Source organism: Manis pentadactyla, chromosome 3 (assembly GCF_030020395.1).
Source record: "Manis pentadactyla isolate mManPen7 chromosome 3, mManPen7.hap1, whole genome shotgun sequence".
Classification (NCBI taxonomy): domain Eukaryota; kingdom Metazoa; phylum Chordata; class Mammalia; order Pholidota; family Manidae; genus Manis; species Manis pentadactyla.
The window spans coordinates 128,496,811-128,518,298 of record NC_080021.1 but is presented as its reverse complement, the minus strand read 5'-3'; the positions used below and the strand labels follow the sequence as shown (position 1 = coordinate 128,518,298).

The 21,488-nt window shown below is 61.2% G+C and overlaps 3 protein-coding genes across 3 annotated transcripts in view; 1 reads left to right on the top strand and 2 right to left on the bottom strand.

Annotated features, from left to right (window-relative positions):
- ZNF484 (zinc finger protein 484) overlaps nt 1–21,488 on the top strand; it is a 214,710-nt gene that overhangs the window by 53,353 nt on the left and 139,869 nt on the right. The window lies entirely within an intron of this gene.
- On the bottom strand, nt 4,094–10,369 carry LOC130683104 (NUT family member 2B-like). Its single transcript, XM_057499375.1, has 8 exons — nt 10,354–10,369; nt 8,504–8,760; nt 8,043–8,380; nt 7,074–7,202; nt 6,589–6,728; nt 5,867–6,273; nt 5,193–5,303; nt 4,094–4,864 (listed from the first exon to the last, which is right to left on the bottom strand). Exons 1-8 carry the CDS (start codon nt 10,367–10,369, stop codon nt 4,094–4,096), a joined length of 2,169 nt encoding a protein of 722 aa, XP_057355358.1.
- Nucleotides 15,144–20,130, bottom strand: LOC130683103 (NUT family member 2B-like). Its single transcript, XM_057499374.1, has 8 exons — nt 20,103–20,130; nt 19,537–19,814; nt 19,097–19,434; nt 18,128–18,256; nt 17,643–17,782; nt 16,921–17,216; nt 16,237–16,353; nt 15,144–15,914 (listed from the first exon to the last, which is right to left on the bottom strand). The coding sequence occupies exons 1-8, from the start codon at nt 20,128–20,130 to the stop codon at nt 15,144–15,146; spliced, it is 2,097 nt and encodes a 698-aa protein (XP_057355357.1).

Genomic DNA, 21,488 nt, shown 5'->3' with positions numbered 1-21,488 from the left:
GACTCCACGTCCAAGACCAGAAATTCCTCCTTTGCGTTTCTTGGAACATCACCCTCCTGCTAAATATGTATGTTTACCTTTTTAATGGTTTTAATGTACTATCTCACACAAGTAAGACCTTCGCATGATCCACAGTCCACTGTAAACACGGAAAGTACAGTGGCGAGTCCTCCTCCCGCCTCTTTCCCAGCAGCCCAGATCGCTGTCCACCGGGAACCGGTGTCATCTGATTGTGCAGATCTTCTCAGACATGTGCTATGTGGCCAAAGGCAAATGCATTCTCTTCTTATTTTTTAAATGCTTTCAGTTTTCTCTTCTGGTGAAAATTCATTTATGTTCTGATATATTTGCAGATATTTACAGCCTTGCAAGCAAGCCACAGTGAGCTTTACTTAACAGAACTCCTGCTGGGGATTGAGAAAAGAACAACTTGCAGACATCTCCCAGGACTTGGGTTTTTATCATGGGAAACCTTAGATGATTTTCACCAAGGAACTTCATATTCAGAGGGATGATGAAGCACAGCATGGTACTGAGACACTCACGAGAGGCAGGCTTCCCTCTTGCTTCCTCCACCAATTGTGGACAAGATTCTCCCTCACGGCTTTCATGTAGGATTTGCTTGTTCTTCTCAGGACCACCGACTGGAAAACCGCACGGTGGAAAAATTATCTCGTCCCAATTCCACACCTCTTTTTATATGACTCCATCAAAAAGCCTAGGCTCCAGAAGCAGATAGAATTGTTAGCCCAAATGTGTTTGAAAACACCAGCCACGCAAGGGGGAGATGACAGTCCTCTGCACTCTGATTTCTGACCATCCCTGCAGGAAGGCCAGGGGCGAGTGTCTTTCGAGAAAACAAAAATCTCCGGACGTGGGTCTCAGGCCTTAGCGGACAGAGGATCTTCCTCCCAGTCAGGGAGGAGCAGCAGAATGGGGAGATCACGTGTGCACACAAGGTTTTAGTGTGGTAGGTGAAGCTGCGGAGTTGACACCCGGTACCCACCTTGCAACAGGCCGGACGGGTGTGTGGAGCTTCTGGGAATGCATTACAAACTCAAGTCCCAAAGTGGCTTCTGCTGCCTGTCTTTTTCATTGCCAGCTCAAGTGCTGCAAAATTCCCTCTGGAAGAGGAGGGGAGTAAAGCTACTCCTACACTGCCTGCTATGCCACTTCAGTTGGCCCCTTGGCCCGTGTGGATCCAGGTCAGAGCGCCATGCTCACGGAGGAGGGTGTGCCCGCCACCCTCCACGCGGAGGCGTGCTCGCCGGGAAACCTGCATGCACTCAGCAGGTGCCGTGAAGGGGACACGTAGTGCAGCAGGCCTGCGGAAGAACCCCGAGTGTTTCCCGGGTGGGTCTAGAGCTCTGAGCCAGGAGTGTTCTCTGAAGAGTTATTTTTACGTTTTAGGCACTAGTCCATTGTGAGACGTATGTTTTGCAAATATTTGCTCCCAGTCTGCAACTCGTCTTTCCATCTTGTTAAGGCGATCACTGGCAGAGCAAATGTTTTCACTATCGTTGAGGTCTGGCGGGAAGCTCTGGAGGGCCGCCCCTGGACTCGGGGGCGGGGCGCGAACCTAGGGAGTCAGCGCGCTGCCCGTGAGGCCTGTGAGACAGGACGGCTGCGAGGCAGCCAGCCCGCGGTGCGTGGGCCCGGCCGCCGAGCGCAGGGTGCGGGCTGGGGGTGCGCAGTCCACAGGCGGCGGAAAGGAGGCCCGGCTCCGACGCCCCGGGACCCTGAAGCCGGGTCCTGCCAGCCGCGGATTCCCGCTTCGCCTCGCGCGTCGCGCGCACGCGCGCCACACGCCCAGGGAGCGGGCGGGCTCCGGGCGCGCGGACCAGCGGCTCCAACGGCTCCCAGGATCCCTTGCGGCGGACCGCTCGCGCTGCGCACGAGCGCGCGGGGCGGGGCCAACGGCCGAGCGGCCGGTCGGGGGTCCGCGGCGGCTAGCCCCGCCCAGCGCGGGAGGGGACGTGGCCGCCGCGTCCTCGCTGCCGGGGGTGGGCGGGGACGCACGGGCGGCTGCCGGCCTCCAGCACCTCGCGGGCTCTCGGCGCCGAGCTGAGGCGGCCCCGGATGATGACTCAGAAATAAAAGGGGTCATAGCAGATAATTATGGACAGCTATGTGCCAACAAATTGGATGACCTGGAAGAAACGGATAAATTCTTAGAAACATAATCCACAAAAACTGAATCAAGCTCAAATAGAAAGTCTGAACACACCAACAACAAATGAGATTGAATCAATTTTTAAAAACCTCCCCAAACAGCAAAGTTCAAGATGGCATGGCTTCACTGGTGAACTCCACCGAACACTTAAAGAGAAATGTAAAAAGTCCTTAAATGGTCCCAAAAAATTGGATAGGAGGGAGCACTTACAAACTCATTTAGATGACCAGCATTACGTGATACTGAAGCTAGACAGGACAATACAATACAATACAGTAAAATTACAGGCCAATATCCCTGATAAGCATAGATGGAAAAATCCTCAACAAAATTGTAGCAAATCAAATTCAACACCACATTAAAAGGATCATACACAATGATCAAGTAAGATTTGTTCCTGGGATATAAGGACAGTTCAACATACCCAAATGAATGTGACACACTGAATTAACAAAAGGAAGGAATAAAATAAGCTATCTCTATCGATGCAGAAATGGGACTTGAGAAAATTCAGCACCCCTTGCACGGTACAAACTCTCAACAAATTGGGTGTAGAAGGAATGTACTTCAACACAATAAAGGCATATATGAAAAACCCACAACAAGCATACTCACTGATGAAAAACTGAAATCTTTTCTTCTAACGTTAGGCAGAAGGCAAAGGTGCCCACCCTCACTGTTTCTATTCAATAGCACCGAAAGGCCCAGTCAGGGGAATTAGGGGAGAAAAAGAAATAAAAGGCATCCAAATCAGAAAAGAAGTAAAACTATCTCTGCTCATGCATGTCACGATCATACATGTAGAAAACCCTGAAGTGTCAACAGCAAAAACTCTTAGAACTCATAAACCAATTTGGCAAACTTGCAGAATACAAAATCAACATATAGAAACCAGTCATGTGTCTAAACAAAAGCACCAAATTACCCTATTCACAGAAGGTCCAGCCCTGGGGGGAGGCGATGGGACAGCAGTGTGGGCATCGTTGAAATGCAAAGGCCCTGAGGCCAGCCTCTCAGGCCACAGCTACATGGGGCCTCCTACCTCAGTGGACGGGACGCTCCTGCACAGAAATCCCCCAGAGAGACGAGGTGCCCCCCCCCGCCCAATCTCCTTTCTGAGTGCCCCGATTCTCCTTCCCAGCCCGATGCCCTCTCTGTGCTGAGGGAAGAGGGACTGTCCACCAGCCCACACATTTCATGCGCCCACCGAGGCCGGAGGATGGGCCTTCCACGTCGGTTGTGGAGCCTGTCCCCTCATGACATGCCTTTCCTCTCTGCTCAGCCCCCCAGGAGACCCTGATGCCTGAGCATCCCCCAGCGCCCCAGCCCGCTTCAGCGAGAAAGGGAGGGCCCCCTCTAGACAACGGCTGTCTGCAGGCTCTGTCCAGAAAGTGGGCTGGTGCTGCAGAGAGCACAGGGCCAAAGCAGCTGCCATCCTTCGAAGTTTGGGGTCCTGTGATGACGCTGTGTCCTGGGGACTCCCAAAAGCGGCCTCCAGGAGGGCAGAGGTGGGGCGGGGGAGGGCTTATGCGGGCGGTGGGCAATCGGGAGCCATCTGGAGAATGCACATGAATGTGGAGGGGGAACGGGGACATCATCGCCTTGGGTCCCGGAGCCCGGGACCTTCCTGCTTTCGGCGCCCCTTCCCGTGGAGAAGCCCAGATGCCACTAGGGGCAGAGACGCCGAGCCTTTCGTGACAAAACAGGCTTTATTTGCATTTGCATACAAGGCCCAAATGGGCTGAACACCCCCACCGCCCCACACCTTTCCCACCACCCTCTTATCCCACCCCCCAACCAGCCACCCCCAGGGGCCCTGCCCTCCCACCTCTCCCACCCCACCCTCCCTGTCCCACAGCAGCCAGGATCAGGACTGGGATGTGGAGGAGCCCGAAGCTGCCCTGGAGGGCCGACTCCTCCCTACTGGCTGCAGGGCCGCTTCCTACCCTTCCCTGTGCCGAAAGGGTCCCCCCTTCTCTTCCGGGGCTGTGAGGGGCAGCCCAGCCCCAGAGCCAAGGCTGGTCCCCCAGCGACCCCGAGGCTGGCCCCTGGCAGGGGTGTCTTCCCAGCAGGGGCTGGGCCTGCACACGGGGCCCGACTGCTGGCCTTGCCAGCTGGAGGGCCAGCGGGGCTGAGGCCCGGCTTCTGGGGAGAGCGGGCCTGGGGTACTCCAGGGCGGAGGAGGTCTGAGCCTGGAGTAGGACTCTGGGGCAGTCCCCAGGATGGCAGTGTGTGCTGAGATGCCAGGAGGAAGGCCAGGCTGGGGAGCTCCTCCTCGCCCTCACTGGGCCTGCCCGTGGGCCCCAGGGGCTCCCGAGCAGGACAGGTCTCTCCCGGAGCAGTGGCGAGCCTGGGCCCCAGGCTGGGCGAAGTGCGGCACCGAGCCTGGGGGACATGGGGCCGCCAGCCAGCCTTCAGGGGAGGGGGCTCCTGGCGTCCTGGAGAGGCAGCGAAGGCTTCGGGCCTCCACACGCCAGCGTCTCCTCGGCTGTGCGCCTGGCGCTGCCCGCAACCAGACTCTGGTGGGCAGGCTTGGTCGCTGGCCCCTAGCTGGGGGCCGTGGCCGTGCCTCTGGGGATCCTGGCCGGCCTCAGACCCAGAAGGCCTTGAGTCCAGTCGGGGTGTGCCGTGACTCGCGGGGGCCTGCACACCCTCCTCCTGCTTCAGTTCCAGGAGTCGCTTCTGCTCCAGCTGCGAGGAGGGAGGGCACCGTGAGGCCGCCCGAGAGGCGGAGGCGGTGCCACGCCAACAACAGCCGCTGCGGCTCTCCTGCCAACCTCACCCCCCAGCTTGGTGCCCCGGCCGGCGTCCTCTCTCTCCTCCCCGGCTCCCCCCATCCTCTCCCTGCCGTACTCCTGCCCGGCCCCCACCCTCAGAGAGGCCCTCCCTGCCACTTCTGCCATGCAACGCAGGGGAACGGTCAGGAAGGAATCCTGTCCTGGGGTCCCCTGCCCTGGCACACCCGGGCTGCCCCTCTCCAGGCTCACCTGTTTCCTTCCCTTTCCCAGCTCACCTGTGCCAAAGACAGTCCTTCCTCCTGCTCCAGCTCCTCAGCGAGGGCCAAGAGATCCAGCTGGGCTTCCGGGCAGGGCAACTCCGCCAGGAAGCGTGGGTGCAGAACTGCGTCCGCCTGGCCCAGAAGGAAGAGGCTGTGAGCATCCTTGGAGGGAATCCCCTGGGCACCCAGAGGACCCAGAGGGTGAGGGAAAAGCAGAGACCAGCCCCAGCCTCCACAACAAGGAGGTGTTGGAAAGACGTGGTCACGGTCCCCGACCACAGGCACACATGCACACGCACAGCATATACACACGTACATGTGTGCATGCCACACACCCCACACGAGACGTGCACGCAAACATATGCACAGCCACACAAGTACATATACAGGTACCTATGCACACACACGCACACACAAGCATGCACACCAACACCCCGCACAACCCTGGCTCACCTGGTTTACCCCTGTACAACACGCAGACACACACATACATTTACACAGATACATATGCACATCCACTGTCACACACACGCACCCGCACACGCATGCACACACACACACACACACACACACACACACACCAGAGCTGAGGAATAAGAACAACTTAATTCCAGCTGCCTGGGCACCACCCCGACATGGGTGGTGGGAGTGCCGCTCCCTGAAATCCTGTAGCACCCTGGCCAGGGCCAGCCTACCTTGTTGAGAAAGTCTCCCTGGGCACAAAGCTCATTGATGTAGGTCAGGAGACCCGCGTCTGGATAGACGCCCTCCTCTCCCTGTGGCGGCTTGGAGCTATCCTCCCCACGTTCTTCACCGGGCAGCCCCTGAGTTGGGCCGCTGGGCCCCAGCAGCCCCTCCATGATCTCCAGGCCCTCTGCCACGGCCTCGAGGGGGATCTCCGTCGGCGCCTCGGTGTGCGGGCTCTGCCGGCATCGCGGTGGCTGGGCGTTGGCGGACTGGGCCCCGGCGCTGGCCTTCTCGCGGATGCGTGCTGAGGAGGGTGCAGGGAAGGAGTGTGGGTAGGCTGGCCGCACCTTCCCAGCACTGAGCGTGCTCAGGGAGGACGGAGCTCGGGGACATTCCCGTGGGGCGTCATGGCCAGCTGGTCCGCAGGCACCAAGGTGTGGAAGGGGACACAGGGCCTCCGAGGGCTTCATGCTGGGGATGGAGGCCCGCCCTCCTCCCAGCCCCCTGCCCCTTCCAGCACCCCTTGTGGGTCTCTGATCAGGGCAGAGGGGGGTGGCCATGTCCTAAACCTGGCCCATTCCCGTCGGGACCAAGGGAGACCCCACGCTACTGGTGGCATCGAGGTCACTGCCCAATGCGCCCGGGATGAGTAGGACCGTGTTGGGGACCGAAGCCTTCCCAGGCTCCCACTGCCTCTGGCCTTTGGCTCCGGGGGAACACGGTGGCATACCTCGCTTCTGGCCCCGCTCTGGGGCTGAGGGCGCCCGAGGAACAGGCCTGAGGGGTGCTGGATGAGGCACGCCCTGCGCCGCCTTCATCCACTGTGCGTTCTGACATTGCCTCGCCTCCTCGGCCTCGAACTCCATGAACCTGGGGCGAGGGAGGCACGGTCCCTTGAGGAGGAGGCCTCCCGGGCCCAGGCAGAGAAGCAGTCAATGGAGAGGTCAGACGGAGAGGGCATGGGGTGTCATGGCCCCGGCCATGGTGGGGAGGCAGGCTGCCTGGGACACCCGACCCCATGTACAGCCCCAGGGCCTGTGTCTGAACCCCCCCCAATGTCCTGAGACCTTCATGTCTAGACAGAAAAGGTCAGCGTCTGGACAGGTGGGGCTCTGGGGCAGGGGAAACGAGTAGCCAGCCTCCCAAAGTGGGGGGGGCATGATCCCAGAGGGGTACAGGTCTTCATCCTGCCCTTGGCCCAGGGCCCTGACTCACCTTCCCGCCATCACATAGTAGATGCTGCGCTCTGACTTGCTTAGACAATGCCACTTCTGCACGCCCCGCTGCAGGACCTCCTCCCGGGTCATGGTGGGGTTCCGGCGGGCCAGGGTCCGAAGCACTGGGCTGTAATTCGCCCACTGGGGTCAGTCACCATCTGCAGCCCGGAACCTGCCCACCCCACCTCACACTGTGGAGCCCGCATCCCCAGCATGGAGGACTAAGCCCAGGAGGAGACCGGCAGGGTCTCGGCGGTAGAGGCCAGCCTTCCGGGCCACTGTGGTGCCGCCTGACTCCACAAGCCTCCGCCACGGACTGCGGCCGCCCGTGCCCTCACACCGCAGCTGCCCACTGTGGCCTGGAGAGCTGGGCTGCTCCTCAAATTGGCATTTTCCGGCTAACAACGACAGGCATCAAATGGGCGAGCACAGGCCACGCCATCAGACACCCTGCCTGGACAGCCCAAGGCGCGGGCTCTGCAGGCCTCGGAATGCAGTGGAGTGGCCAGTCAGGAGGCGCCCGGCCATGGTGGGGCTTCCCCGCCCTGGGCTCCGAGTGTGCCGCCCCACCCGCCCCAGTCCCCCCTGCCTCTCCTGGCCTGGACCCTGCACCCAGGAGGGCAGTTGGGCAGAGAGCTGTCTCCTGGGCCCTGGGGTCCCCCGCCTCCCTGAGGGGATGCCCAGGTATCATCCCCTCAGCCCGGTGTTAAAACGGGCAGAACCCTGAGACCGCAGCCTCCAACCCTGGGCCTGCCGGCCAGGGGCCCCACTGTGAGCCCGCAGCGAACCTGTGGTGAGCATTGCAGCCAGAGGCCGGCTGGCTCACAGGGACCGCCCGCGAGATGCGGCCTAAAGGATGTCACCACCAGAAGTGACCGCCTCCCGACAACCAGCCCGGTCAGAGCGAGGGCGACACCGCCCTTGATCCAGGCTGGACACCGTGGCTTCCCCGTTGGACGACACTCACATGAGGAAGCAGGACAGTGCCTCCGCATCGGGACTCTGGGGCAGGTGCCTGCGGGCCAGGGGCTTGCAGTGCTGCCAGCGCCGGAACTTTTCGTTCACGCTGCTGCGGTGGCAGGCGTTCCCGGGCGAGGCGGTGGGCTGCGAGCAGGCCGGGCCGCTGTTCCTAGCGGCCCCAGGTGGACGAGGACTGGCCAATGCTGGGAGCCCGCCAGAGGCCAGCTGGGCAGCTGGCACTGCAGCTCGAGGTGGACGGTGCAGGGACCAGCCTTCATCGCTAGCCTGGGTGCTCCAGGCAGGAGGGGCGGGCAGGATGGTCTTCACTCCCGAGGCCGCCAGGAACTGGGGCACAGGACACACAGCACCCCCACAGAGGGCCCCAGGAGTGCTCCCATGGAGAGGGGCCTGAGTCACGACAAAGGTCTGAGGCTGGGGAGCCTGCACGGGCCTCTGTTCCGGCCAGACGTGCACAGTGACGTTGCAGGCCCCGGGCCAGCCTGGGCCACAGCTGGCCTGTGCTGCCACCAACGGCGTGCTGGGAAGAGTCGGCAGCACCAGGGTGCTTCCTGGGGGCAACACTGGGCCCAGGACGTTCGGTGGGTGCTGCTGCCAGGGGGCCCAGTGTGGCGGGCCGAGGACGGGAGTGGCTGACGGCAGCACTGTGAAAGATGACACGAAGGTGCCAAGGTTGACGGTCCCCTGCGGGCCCGGCACTGGAAACGCTGTCAAGACAGGAGAGGTGCTGAGAGAATCTGTCCTGGGAAGGGTGCCCGGGACTCAGGGGCCGGTGTGCTGGTGGAACCGGGCAGGGCACAGCTGTCCGCAGGGGACAGTCAGGCCCCGACCAGCTGAGACCGTTCCCCTGGAAATGTCTGCCCCACCCGGGCCCCCGGCCCACTCTGCCAAGAAGAGACCTCCCAGCAGGTGCTGCGTTTGTGCCACCAGGCCCTGGCCTCATGGCTGTCTCCACACAAGACTTGCAGACACCTGCCTGCGGGGACGACCCCGACCACAGCCCGTGAGCCGCAGGGCACTCATCCCCCGGGTATGGTCCGGGACCTGGGGCCTTGAGACCCGGCAGTGTCTAAAACACCGGGGCCCACGCCCCTCTGCTTTGCGGTGCCCGTGCCCACATAAATCCCTCTCTTTCTTGCCTGACACAGCACACCAACACACTTGAAATGTCCCTCTGCGCGGGAAAGGCCCCGGGACCCTGACTGACATAACCCATCCAGAACCACCCACAGCACACCCTTAACATGGGCCAGGGTCCCTGCCACCGCTCAGGAGCTCCATTCCCAGGAGAGGGTCAGTGGAGGAGGTCTCGTGTGCCCTGAATTCTGTCACTCGACAACCAGTGTGGCCTGCAGAGCCTGGGAAAGGGCTGGGAATGGAGAGCAGAGGGCAGTCAGGGGAGGATCCCTCCGCTTTGGAAAGGAATCAGCACGTGTAGATGTCCCACGGGACAGGCAACCATACTCCACGTCCACTATCATCCCTGGGTTAGTGCCTCGCACACAAGCAAACGCCTCATCTCAAAGGTGAAACGCAAAGCTCAAGTTTGTGAGACACTGGACAGGAGGAAGTGGCTCTGCAGAACTGAGTCTCCTCACAGGGAGAAGGATTCAGGATGACTCAGGAACCCAAGCCCTATCCTGCTGGCGTCACCCGGCTGCCCTGTCCCCGGTGAGCCCAACAACAGCCCACTGCCCAGAGGAGAAGAGCTCTGGCTGGAGGGAGGGTGGCAGGTCTGGGCTCCGGCAGCCAGGGGACGCTGTGGACTTGCTCGTGGAGAGGACACGTGCCTGCAGACTTGGCCACAGATAACAGCCCTGGACAATTTTCTGGCTCAGGCCAAGTCTGTCTACCTCTCCTAGCGCACTGTGGGGTCTGGTAAAGTGCAGTTCAGATCCCTTGGGATGACATCGTGGGGCCAGCCCTGTGCCCAGGAGGGTGACTCAGGGCCGGGCTTTCCCGGGACCACCCCCCTCCGTGCCACCACCACAGCCTCCCCAAACGCAGGGTCCACGGCGCGTCTCCTTTCTAGAAAGCAGCAGCGTGTGGGCGGCAGTCCCTTCTCCCTGCTCAGGGCGCTTCCCTTGTGTCACCTGACCCACCTCCAGAAGCCACCTCCCCAGGGCTACCTCAGCTTTCCAGAGGCCTCCCCGCACCTCCCAGGTGAGATACCCTGGGGCCCAGAGCTCTCTCCCCCCTTGACGGTCTAACCACTGTGCCCGGATAACAGTCACATTTGAATCCCAGGGACCGGTGGGCGGTGGCCCCTGAAACACTGCCACCCAGCCTTCAGGCCTTACCTCCTCCTGAAGTCATCGCCACAGGCTGAGATCCGACCGCAGCTGCTTGGCCGTTCCACCTGGGGAACCGAGTCCAGGACCAGAGAGCAGCCTCCTCCACCAACTGCTCAGGATCCCACTCAGGCAGGGCAAGTTTGAATGTAAACAGGCCTAGAATGTAGGGGCCCAAGACACTCTGCAGTGGGGGAGGGGCAGAGGGCAGGCGGGCTGGGGGCACGAGGGAGGGGGAGACATTCCACGGGCACTCTGGCAGGTGGGCAAGAGCACAGGTGCTCTTCCAGCTTACAGCGCCACACCCTCGGTGGGTGCCTCTCTTGGCCGCTTACAAATCGTTTTTCGGGCTCACAGCACCAAGGTCCTAGCTGATGTTCCCGCTACTTTCATTCCGTGACCATCGACCTAGTGTGCGGCCGGGGCCCCACTGCTTCCTACTGCCCGTCACTGACTTCCACAGAGGCTAGGCTTTCTGAACCCATGGGAACAGGTGCTCTGATGAGCACGCAGGTACTCATGGCCACGGGCAGCCCTGCGTTTGAAATGGGGATGTCCGTGCAGCCGCGAGCCTGTTCGGGGCACTGTGCCCGTCACGCTTCAGGAAGCAGCCCGTGCGTCCCCAGGGCTGTGTGTGGAGGCCCTGCAGACCCCAGCCAGGCCCCCGTTGCTGGAAAGCCCCAGCCCATCAAAGAAAGGCCCTGCAGACTCCACGTCCAAGACCAGAAATTCCTCCTTTGCGTTTCTTGGAACATCACCCTCCTGCTAAATATGTATGTTTACCTTTTTAATGGTTTTAATGTACTATCTCACACAAGTAAGACCTTCGCATGATCCACAGTCCACTGTAAACACGGAAAGTACAGTGGCGAGTCCTCCTCCCGCCTCTTTCCCAGCAGCCCAGATCGCTGTCCACCGGGAACCGGTGTCATCTGATTGTGCAGATCTTCTCAGACATGTGCTATGTGGCCAAAGGCAAATGCATTCTCTTCTTATTTTTTAAATGCTTTCAGTTTTCTCTTCTGGTGAAAATTCATTTATGTTCTGATATATTTGCAGATATTTACAGCCTTGCAAGCAAGCCACAGTGAGCTTTACTTAACAGAACTCCTGCTGGGGATTGAGAAAAGAACAACTTGCAGACATCTCCCAGGACTTGGGTTTTTATCATGGGAAACCTTAGATGATTTTCACCAAGGAACTTCATATTCAGAGGGATGATGAAGCACAGCATGGTACTGAGACACTCACGAGAGGCAGGCTTCCCTCTTGCTTCCTCCACCAATTGTGGACAAGATTCTCCCTCACGGCTTTCATGTAGGATTTGCTTGTTCTTCTCAGGACCACCGACTGGAAAACCGCACGGTGGAAAAATTATCTCGTCCCAATTCCACACCTCTTTTTATATGACTCCATCAAAAAGCCTAGGCTCCAGAAGCAGATAGAATTGTTAGCCCAAATGTGTTTGAAAACACCAGCCACGCAAGGGGGAGATGACAGTCCTCTGCACTCTGATTTCTGACCATCCCTGCAGGAAGGCCAGGGGCGGGTGTCTTTCGAGAAAACAAAAATCTCCGGACGTGGGTCTCAGGCCTTAGCGGACAGAGGATCTTCCTCCCAGTCAGGGAGGAGCAGCAGAATGGGGAGATCACGTGTGCACACAAGGTTTTAGTGTGGTAGGTGAAGCTGCGGAGTTGACACCCGGTACCCACCTTGCAACAGGCCGGACGGGTGTGTGGAGCTTCTGGGAATGCATTACAAACTCAAGTCCCAAAGTGGCTTCTGCTGCCTGTCTTTTTCATTGCCAGCTCAAGTGCTGCAAAATTCCCTCTGGAAGAGGAGGGGAGTAAAGCTACTCCTACACTGCCTGCTATGCCACTTCAGTTGGCCCCTTGGCCCGTGTGGATCCAGGTCAGAGCGCCATGCTCACGGAGGAGGGTGTGCCCGCCACCCTCCACGCGGAGGCGTGCTCGCCGGGAAACCTGCATGCACTCAGCAGGTGCCGTGAAGGGGACACGTAGTGCAGCAGGCCTGCGGAAGAACCCCGAGTGTTTCCCGGGTGGGTCTAGAGCTCTGAGCCAGGAGTGTTCTCTGAAGAGTTATTTTTACGTTTTAGGCACTAGTCCATTGTGAGACGTATGTTTTGCAAATATTTGCTCCCAGTCTGCAACTCGTCTTTCCATCTTGTTAAGGCGATCACTGGCAGAGCAAATGTTTTCACTATCGTTGAGGTCTGGCGGGAAGCTCTGGAGGGCCGCCCCTGGACTCGGGGGCGGGGCGCGAACCTAGGGAGTCAGCGCGCTGCCCGTGAGGCCTGTGAGACAGGACGGCTGCGAGGCAGCCAGCCCGCGGTGCGTGGGCCCGGCCGCCGAGCGCAGGGTGCGGGCTGGGGGTGCGCAGTCCACAGGCGGCGGAAAGGAGGCCCGGCTCCGACGCCCCGGGACCCTGAAGCCGGGTCCTGCCAGCCGCGGATTCCCGCTTCGCCTCGCGCGTCGCGCGCACGCGCGCCACACGCCCAGGGAGCGGGCGGGCTCCGGGCGCGCGGACCAGCGGCTCCAACGGCTCCCAGGATCCCTTGCGGCGGACCGCTCGCGCTGCGCACGAGCGCGCGGGGCGGGGCCAACGGCCGAGCGGCCGGTCGGGGGTCCGCGGCGGCTAGCCCCGCCCAGCGCGGGAGGGGACGTGGCCGCCGCGTCCTCGCTGCCGGGGGTGGGCGGGGACGCACGGGCGGCTGCCGGCCTCCAGCACCTCGCGGGCTCTCGGCGCCGAGCTGAGGCGGCCCCGGATGATGACTCAGAAATAAAAGGGGTCATAGCAGATAATTATGGACAGCTATGTGCCAACAAATTGGATGACCTGGAAGAAACGGATAAATTCTTAGAAACATAATCCACCAAAACTGAATCAAGCTCAAATAGAAAGTCTGAACACACCAACAACAAATGAGATTGAATCAATTTTTAAAAACCTCCCCAAACAGCAAAGTTCAAGATGGCATGGCTTCACTGGTGAACTCCACCGAACACTTAAAGAGAAATGTAAAAAGTCCTTAAATGGTCCCAAAAAATTGGATAGGAGGGAGCACTTACAAACTCATTTAGATGACCAGCATTACGTGATACTGAAGCTAGACAGGACAATACAATACAATACAGTAAAATTACAGGCCAATATCCCTGATAAGCATAGATGGAAAAATCCTCAACAAAATTGTAGCAAATCAAATTCAACACCACATTAAAAGGATCATACACAATGATCAAGTAAGATTTGTTCCTGGGATATAAGGACAGTTCAACATACCCAAATGAATGTGACACACTGAATTAACAAAAGGAAGGAATAAAATAAGCTATCTCTATCGATGCAGAAATGGGACTTGAGAAAATTCAGCACCCCTTGCACGGTACAAACTCTCAACAAATTGGGTGTAGAAGGAATGTACTTCAACACAATAAAGGCATATATGAAAAACCCACAACAAGCATACTCACTGATGAAAAACTGAAATCTTTTCTTCTAACGTTAGGCAGAAGGCAAAGGTGCCCACCCTCACTGTTTCTATTCAGTAGCACCGAAAGGCCCAGTCAGGGGAATTAGGGGAGAAAAAGAAATAAAAGGCATCCAAATCAGAAAAGAAGTAAAACTATCTCTGCTCATGCATGTCACGATCATACATGTAGAAAACCCTGAAGTGTCAACAGCAAAAACTCTTAGAACTCATAAACCAATTTGGCAAACTTGCAGAATACAAAATCAACATATAGAAACCAGTCATGTGTCTAAACAAAAGCACCAAATTACCCTATTCACAGAAGGTCCAGCCCTGGGGGGAGGCGATGGGACAGCAGTGTGGGCATCGTTGAAATGCAAAGGCCCTGAGGCCAGCCTCTCAGGCCACAGCTACATGGGGCCTCCTACCTCAGTGGACGGGACGCTCCTGCACAGAAATCCCCCAGAGAGACGAGGTGCCCCCCCCCGCCCAATCTCCTTTCTGAGTGCCCCGATTCTCCTTCCCAGCCCGATGCCCTCTCTGTGCTGAGGGAAGAGGGACTGTCCACCAGCCCACACATTTCATGCGCCCACCGAGGCCGGAGGATGGGCCTTCCACGTCGGTTGTGGAGCCTGTCCCCTCATGACATGCCTTTCCTCTCTGCTCAGCCCCCCAGGAGACCCTGATGCCTGAGCATCCCCCAGCGCCCCAGCCCGCTTCAGCGAGAAAGGGAGGGCCCCCTCTAGACAACGGCTGTCTGCAGGCTCTGTCCAGAAAGTGGGCTGGTGCTGCAGAGAGCACAGGGCCAAAGCAGCTGCCATCCTTCGAAGTTTGGGGTCCTGTGATGACGCTGTGTCCTGGGGACTCCCAAAAGCGGCCTCCAGGAGGGCAGAGGTGGGGCGGGGGAGGGCTTATGCGGGCGGTGGGCAATCGGGAGCCATCTGGAGAATGCACATGAATGTGGAGGGGGAACGGGGACATCATCGCCTTGGGTCCCGGAGCCCGGGACCTTCCTGCTTTCGGCGCCCCTTCCCGTGGAGAAGCCCAGATGCCACTAGGGGCAGAGACGCCGAGCCTTTCGTGACAAAACAGGCTTTATTTGCATTTGCATACAAGGCCCAAATGGGCTGAACACCCCCACCGCCCCACACCTTTCCCACCACCCTCTTATCCCACCCCCCAACCAGCCACCCCCAGGGGCCCTGCCCTCCCACCTCTCCCACCCCACCCTCCCTGTCCCACAGCAGCCAGGATCAGGACTGGGATGTGGAGGAGCCCGAAGCTGCCCTGGAGGGCCGACTCCTCCCTACTGGCTGCAGGGCCGCTTCCTACCCTTCCCTGTGCCGAAAGGGTCCCCCCTTCTCTTCCGGGGCTGTGAGGGGCAGCCCAGCCCCAGAGCCAAGGCTGGTCCCCCAGCGACCCCGAGGCTGGCCCCTGGCAGGGGTGTCTTCCCAGCAGGGGCTGGGCCTGCACACGGGGCCCGACTGCTGGCCTTGCCAGCTGGAGGGCCAGCGGGGCTGAGGCCCGGCTTCTGGGGAGAGCGGGCCTGGGGTACTCCAGGGCGGAGGAGGTCTGAGCCTGGAGTAGGACTCTGGGGCAGTCCCCAGGATGGCAGTGTGTGCTGAGATGCCAGGAGGAAGGCCAGGCTGGGGAGCTCCTCCTCGCCCTCACTGGGCCTGCCCGTGGGCCCCAGGGGCTCCCGAGCAGGACAGGTCTCTCCCGGAGCAGTGGCGAGCCTGGGCCCCAGGCTGGGCGAAGTGCGGCACCGAGCCTGGGGGACATGGGGCCGCCAGCCAGCCTTCAGGGGAGGGGGCTCCTGGCGTCCTGGAGAGGCAGCGAAGGCTTCGGGCCTCCACACGCCAGCGTCTCCTCGGCTGTGCGCCTGGCGCTGCCCGCAACCAGACTCTGGTGGGCAGGCTTGGTCGCTGGCCCCTAGCTGGGGGCCGTGGCCGTGCCTCTGGGGATCCTGGCCGGCCTCAGACCCAGAAGGCCTTGAGTCCAGTCGGGGTGTGCCGTGACTCGCGGGGGCCTGCACACCCTCCTCCTGCTTCAGTTCCAGGAGTCGCTTCTGCTCCAGCTGCGAGGAGGGAGGGCACCGTGAGGCCGCCCGAGAGGCGGAGGCGGTGCCACGCCAACAACAGCCGCTGCGGCTCTCCTGCCAACCTCACCCCCCAGCTTGGTGCCCCGGCCGGCGTCCTCTCTCTCCTCCCCGGCTCCCCCCATCCTCTCCCTGCCGTACTCCTGCCCGGCCCCCACCCTCAGAGAGGCCCTCCCTGCCACTTCTGCCATGCAACGCAGGGGAACGGTCAGGAAGGAATCCTGTCCTGGGGTCCCCTGCCCTGGCACACCCGGGCTGCCCCTCTCCAGGCTCACCTGTTTCCTTCCCTTTCCCAGCTCACCTGTGCCAAAGACAGTCCTTCCTCCTGCTCCAGCTCCTCAGCGAGGGCCAAGAGATCCAGCTGGGCTTCCGGGCAGGGCAACTCCGCCAGGAAGCGTGGGTGCAGAACTGCGTCCGCCTGGCCCAGAAGGAAGAGGCTGTGAGCATCCTTGGAGGGAATCCCCTGGGCACCCAGAGGACCCAGAGGGCGAGGGAAAAGCAGAGACCAGCCCCAGCCTCCACAACAAGGAGGTGTTGGAAAGACGTGGTCACGGTCCCCGACCACAGGCACACATGCACACGCACAGCATATACACACGTACATGTGTGCATGCCACACACCCCACACGAGACGTGCACGCAAACATATGCACAGCCACACAAGTACATACACAGGTACCTATGCACACACACGCACACACAAGCATGCACACCAACACCCCGCACAACCCTGGCTCACCTGGTTTACCCCTGTACAACACGCAGACACACACATACATTTACACAGATACATATGCACATCCACTGTCACACACACGCACCCGCACACGCATGCGCACACACACACACACACACACACACACACACACACCAGAGCTGAGGAATAAGAACAACTTAATTCCAGCTGCCTGGGCACCACCCCGACATGGGTGGTGGGAGTGCCGCTCCCTGAAATCCTGTAGCACCCTGGCCAGGGCCAGCCTACCTTGTTGAGAAAGTCTCCCTGGGCACAAAGCTCATTGATGTAGGTCAGGAGACCCGCGTCTGGATAGACGCCCTCCTCTCCCTGTGGCGGCTTGGAGCTATCCTCCCCACGTTCTTCACCGGGCAGCCCCTGAGTTGGGCCGCTGGGCCCCAGCAGCCCCTCCATGATCTCCAGGCCCTCTGCCACGGCCTCGAGGGGGATCTCCGTCGGCGCCTCGGTGTGCGGGCTCTGCCGGCATCGCGGTGGCTGGGCGTTGGCGGACTGGGCCCCGGCGCTGGCCTTCTTGCGGCTGCGTGCTGAGGAGGGTGCAGGGAAGGAGTGTGGGTAGCCTGGCCGCACCTCCCCAGCACTGAGCATGCTCAGGGAGGACGGAGCTCGGGGACATTCCCGTGGGGGGTCATGGCCAGCTGGTCCGCAGGCACCAAGGTGTGGAAGGGGACACAGGGCCTCCGAGGGCTTCATGCTGGGGATGGAGGCCCGCCCTCCTCCCAGCCCCCTGCCCCTTCCAGCACCCCTTGTGGGTCTCTGATCAGGGCAGAGGGGGGTGGCCATGTCCTAAACCTGGCCCATTCCCGTCGGGACCAAGGGAGACCCCACGCTACTGGTGCCATCGAGGTCACTGCCCAATGCGCCCGGGATGAGTAGGACCGTGTTGGGGACCGCAGCCTTCCCAGGCTCCCACTGCCTCTGGCCTTTGGCTCCGGGGGAACACGGTGGCATACCTCGCTTCTGGCCCCGCTCTGGGGCTGAGGGCGCCCGAGGAACAGGCCTGAGGGGTGCTGGATGAGGCACGCCCTGCGCCGCCTTCATCCACTGTGCGTTCTGACATTGCCTCGCCTCCTCGGCCTCGAACTCCATGAACCTGGGGCGAGGGAGGCACGGTCCCTTGAGGAGGAGGCCTCCCGGGCCCAGGCAGAGAAGCAGTCAATGGAGAGGTCAGACGGAGAGGGCATGGGGTGTCATGGCCCCGGCCATGGTGGGGAGGCAGGCTGCCTGGGACACCCGACCCCATGTACAGCCCCAGGGCCAGTGTCTGAACACCCCCCAATGTCCTGAGACCTTCATGTCTAGACAGAAAAGGTCAGCGTCTGGCCAGGTGGGGCTCTGGGGCAGGGGAAACGAGTAGCCAGCCTCCCAAAGTGGGGGGGGCATGATCCCAGAGGGGTACAGGTCTTCATCCTGCCCTTGGCCCAGGGCCCTGACTCACCTTCCCGCCATCACATAGTAGATGCTGCGCTCTGACTTGCTTAGACAATGCCACTTCTGCACGCCCCGCTGCAGGACCTCCTCCCGGGTCATGGTGGGGTTCCGGCGGGCCAGGGTCCGAAGCACTGGGCTGTAATTCGCCCACTGGGGTCAGTCACCATCTGCAGCCCGGAACCTGCCCACCCCACCTCACACTGTGGAGCCCGCATCCCCAGCATGGAGGACTAAGCCCAGGAGGAGACCGGCAGGGTCTCGGCGGTAGAGGCCAGCCTTCCGGGCCACTGTGGTGCCGCCTGACTCCACAAGCCTCCGCCACGGACTGCGGCCGCCCGTGCCCTCACACCGCAGCTGCCCACTGTGGCCTGGAGAGCTGGGCTGCTCCTCAAATTGGCATTTTCCGGCTAACAACGACAGGCATCAAATGGGCGAGCACAGGCCACGCCATCAGACACCCTGCCTGGACAGCCCAAGGCGCGGGCTCTGCAGGCCTCGGAATGCAGTGGAGTGGCCAGTCAGGAGGCGCCCGGCCATGGTGGGGCTTCCCCGCCCTGGGCTCCGAGTGTGCCGCCCCACCCGCCCCAGTCCCCCCTGCCTCTCCTGGCCTGGACCCTGCACCCAGGAGGGCAGTTGGGCAGAGAGCTGTCTCCTGGGCCCTGGGGTCCCCCGCCTCCCTGAGGGGATGCCCAGGTGTCATCCCCTCAGCCCGGTGTTAAAACGGGCAGAACCCTGAGACCGCAGCCTCCAACCCTGGGCCTGCCGGCCAGGGGCCCCACTGTGAGCCTGCAGCGAACCTGTGGTGAGCATTGCAGCCAGAGGCCGGCTGGCTCACAGGGACCGCCCGCGAGATGCGGCCTAAAGGATGTCACCACCAGAAGTGACCGCCTCCCGACAACCAGCCCGGTCAGAGCGAGGGCGACACCGCCCTTGATCCAGGCTGGACACCGTGGCTTCCCCGTTGGACGACACTCACATGAGGAAGCAGGACAGTGCCTCCGCATCGGGACTCTGGGGCAGGTGCCTGCGGGCCAGGGGCTTGCAGTGCTGCCAGCGCCGGAACTTTTCGTTCACGCTGGTGCGGTGGCAGGCGTTCCCGGGCGAGGCGGTGGGCTGCGAGCAGGCCGGGCCGCTGTTCCTAGCGGCCCCAGGTGGACGAGGACTGGCCAATGCTGGGAGCCCGCCAGAGGCCAGCTGGGCAGCTGGCACTGCAGCTCGAGGTGGACGGTGCAGGGACCAGCCTTCATCGCTAGCCTGGGTGCTCCAGGCAGGAGGGGCGGGCAGGATGGTCTTCACTCCCGAGGCCGCCAGGAACTGGGGCACAGGACACACAGCACCCCCACAGAGGGCCCCAGGAGTGCTCCCATGGAGAGGGGCCTGAGTCACGACAAAGGTCTGAGGCTGGGGAGCCTGCACGGGCCTCTGTTCCAGCCAGACGTGCACAGTGACGTTGCAGGCCCCGGGCCAGCCTGGGCCACAGCTGGCCTGTGCTGCCACCAACGGTGTGCTGGGAAGAGTCGGCAGCACCAGGGTGCTTCCTGGGGGCAACACTGGGCCCAGGACGTTCGGTGGGTGCTGCTGCCAGGGGGCCCAGTGTGGCGGGCCGAGGACGGGAGGGGCTGACGGCATCACTGTGAAAGATGACACGAAGGTGCCAAGGTTGACGGTCCCCTGCGGGCCCGGCACTGGAAACGCTGTCAAGACAGGAGAGGTGCTGAGAGAATCTGTCCTGGGAAGGGTGCCCGGGACTCAGGGGCCGGTGTGCTGGTGGAACCGGGCAGGGCACAGCTGTCCGCAGGGGACAGTCAGGCCCCGACCAGCTGAGACCGTTCCCCTGGAAATGTCTGCCCCACCCGGGCCCCCGGCCCACTCTGCCAAGAAGAGACCTCCCAGCAGGTGCTGCGTTTGTGCCACCAGGCCCTGGCCTCATGGCTGTCTCCACACAAGACTTGCAGACACCTGCCTGCGGGGACGACCCCGACCACAGCCCGTGAGCCGCAGGGCACTCATCCCCCGGGTATGGTCCGGGACCTGGGGCCTTGAGACCCGGCAGTGTCTAAAACACCGGGGCCCACGCCCCTCTGCTTTGCGGTGCCCGTGCCCACATAAATCCCTCTCTTTCTTGCCTGACACAGCACACCAACACACTTGAAATGTCCCTCTGCGCGGGAAAGGCCCCGGGACCCTGACTGACATAACCCATCCAGAACCACCCACAGCACACCCTTAACATGGGCCAGGGTCCCTGCCACCGCTCAGGAGCTCCATTCCCAGGAGAGGGTCAGTGGAGGAGGTCTCGTGTGCCCTGAATTCTGTCACTCGACAACCAGTGTGGCCTGCAGAGCCTGGGAAAGGGCTGGGAATGGAGAGCAGAGGGCAGTCAGGGGAGGATCCCTCCGCTTTGGAAAGGAATCAGCACGTGTAGATGTCCCACGGGACAGGCAACCATACTCCACGTCCACTATCATCCCTGGGTTAGTGCCTCGCACACAAGCAAACGCCTCATCTCAAAGGTGAAACGCAAAGCTCAAGTTTGTGAGACACTGGACAGGAGGAAGTGGCTCTGCAGAACTGAGTCTCCTCACAGGGAGAAGGATTCAGGATGACTCAGGAACCCAAGCCCTATCCTGCTGGCGTCACCCGGCTGCCCTGTCCCCGGTGAGCCCAACAACAGCCCACTGCCCAGAGGAGAAGAGCTCTGGCTGGAGGGAGGGTGGCAGGTCTGGGCTCCGGCAGCCAGGGGACGCTGTGGACTTGCTCGTGGAGAGGACACGTGCCTGCAGACTTGGCCACAGATAACAGCCCTGGACAATTTTCTGGCTCAGGCCAAGTCTGTCTACCTCTCCTAGCGCACTGTGGGGTCTGGTAAAGTGCAGTTCAGATCCCTTGGGATGACATCGTGGGGCCAGCCCTGTGCCCAGGAGGGTGACTCAGGGCCGGGCTTTCCCGGGACCACCCCCCTCCGTGCCACCACCACAGCCTCCCCAAACGCAGGGTCCACGGCGCGTCTCCTTTCTAGAAAGCAGCAGCGTGTGGGCGGCAGTCCCTTCTCCCTGCTCAGGGCGCTTCCCTTGTGCCACCTGACCCACCTCCAGAAGCCACCTCCCCAGGGCTACCTCAGCTTTCCAGAGGCCTCCCCGCACCTCCCAGGTGAGATACCCTGGGGCCCAGAGCTCTCTCCCCCCTTGACGGTCTAACCACTGTGCCCGGATAACAGTCACATTTGAATCCCAGGGACCGGTGGGCGGTGGCCCCTGAAACACTGCCACCCAGCCTTCAGGCCTTACCTCCTCCTGAAGTCATCCCCACAGGCTGAGATCCGACCGCAGCTGCTTGGCCGTTCCACCTGGGGAACCGAGTCCAGGACC

Excerpts from the sequence above, each read along its gene's own strand:
- LOC130683104 (XM_057499375.1), bottom strand. Across the intron at positions 8,381-8,503 it reads CCTGCAACGTCACTGTGCAC|TTCCTGGCGGCCTCGGGAGT; the intron begins GTCTGGCCGGAA and ends CCTGTGCCCCAG. Across the intron at positions 7,203-8,042 it reads GCACTGTCCTGCTTCCTCAT|CCCAGTGCTTCGGACCCTGG; the intron begins GTGAGTGTCGTC and ends GGCGAATTACAG.
- LOC130683103 (XM_057499374.1), bottom strand. The coding sequence starts at position 20,130 with ATGAGTGCCCTGCGGCTCACGGGCTGTG. Across the intron at positions 19,815-20,102 it reads CCTGCGGCTCACGGGCTGTG|CGTTTCCAGTGCCGGGCCCG; the intron begins GTCGGGGTCGTC and ends CTGTCTTGACAG. Across the intron at positions 17,783-18,127 it reads TACTATGTGATGGCGGGAAG|GTTCATGGAGTTCGAGGCCG; the intron begins GTGAGTCAGGGC and ends CCCTCGCCCCAG.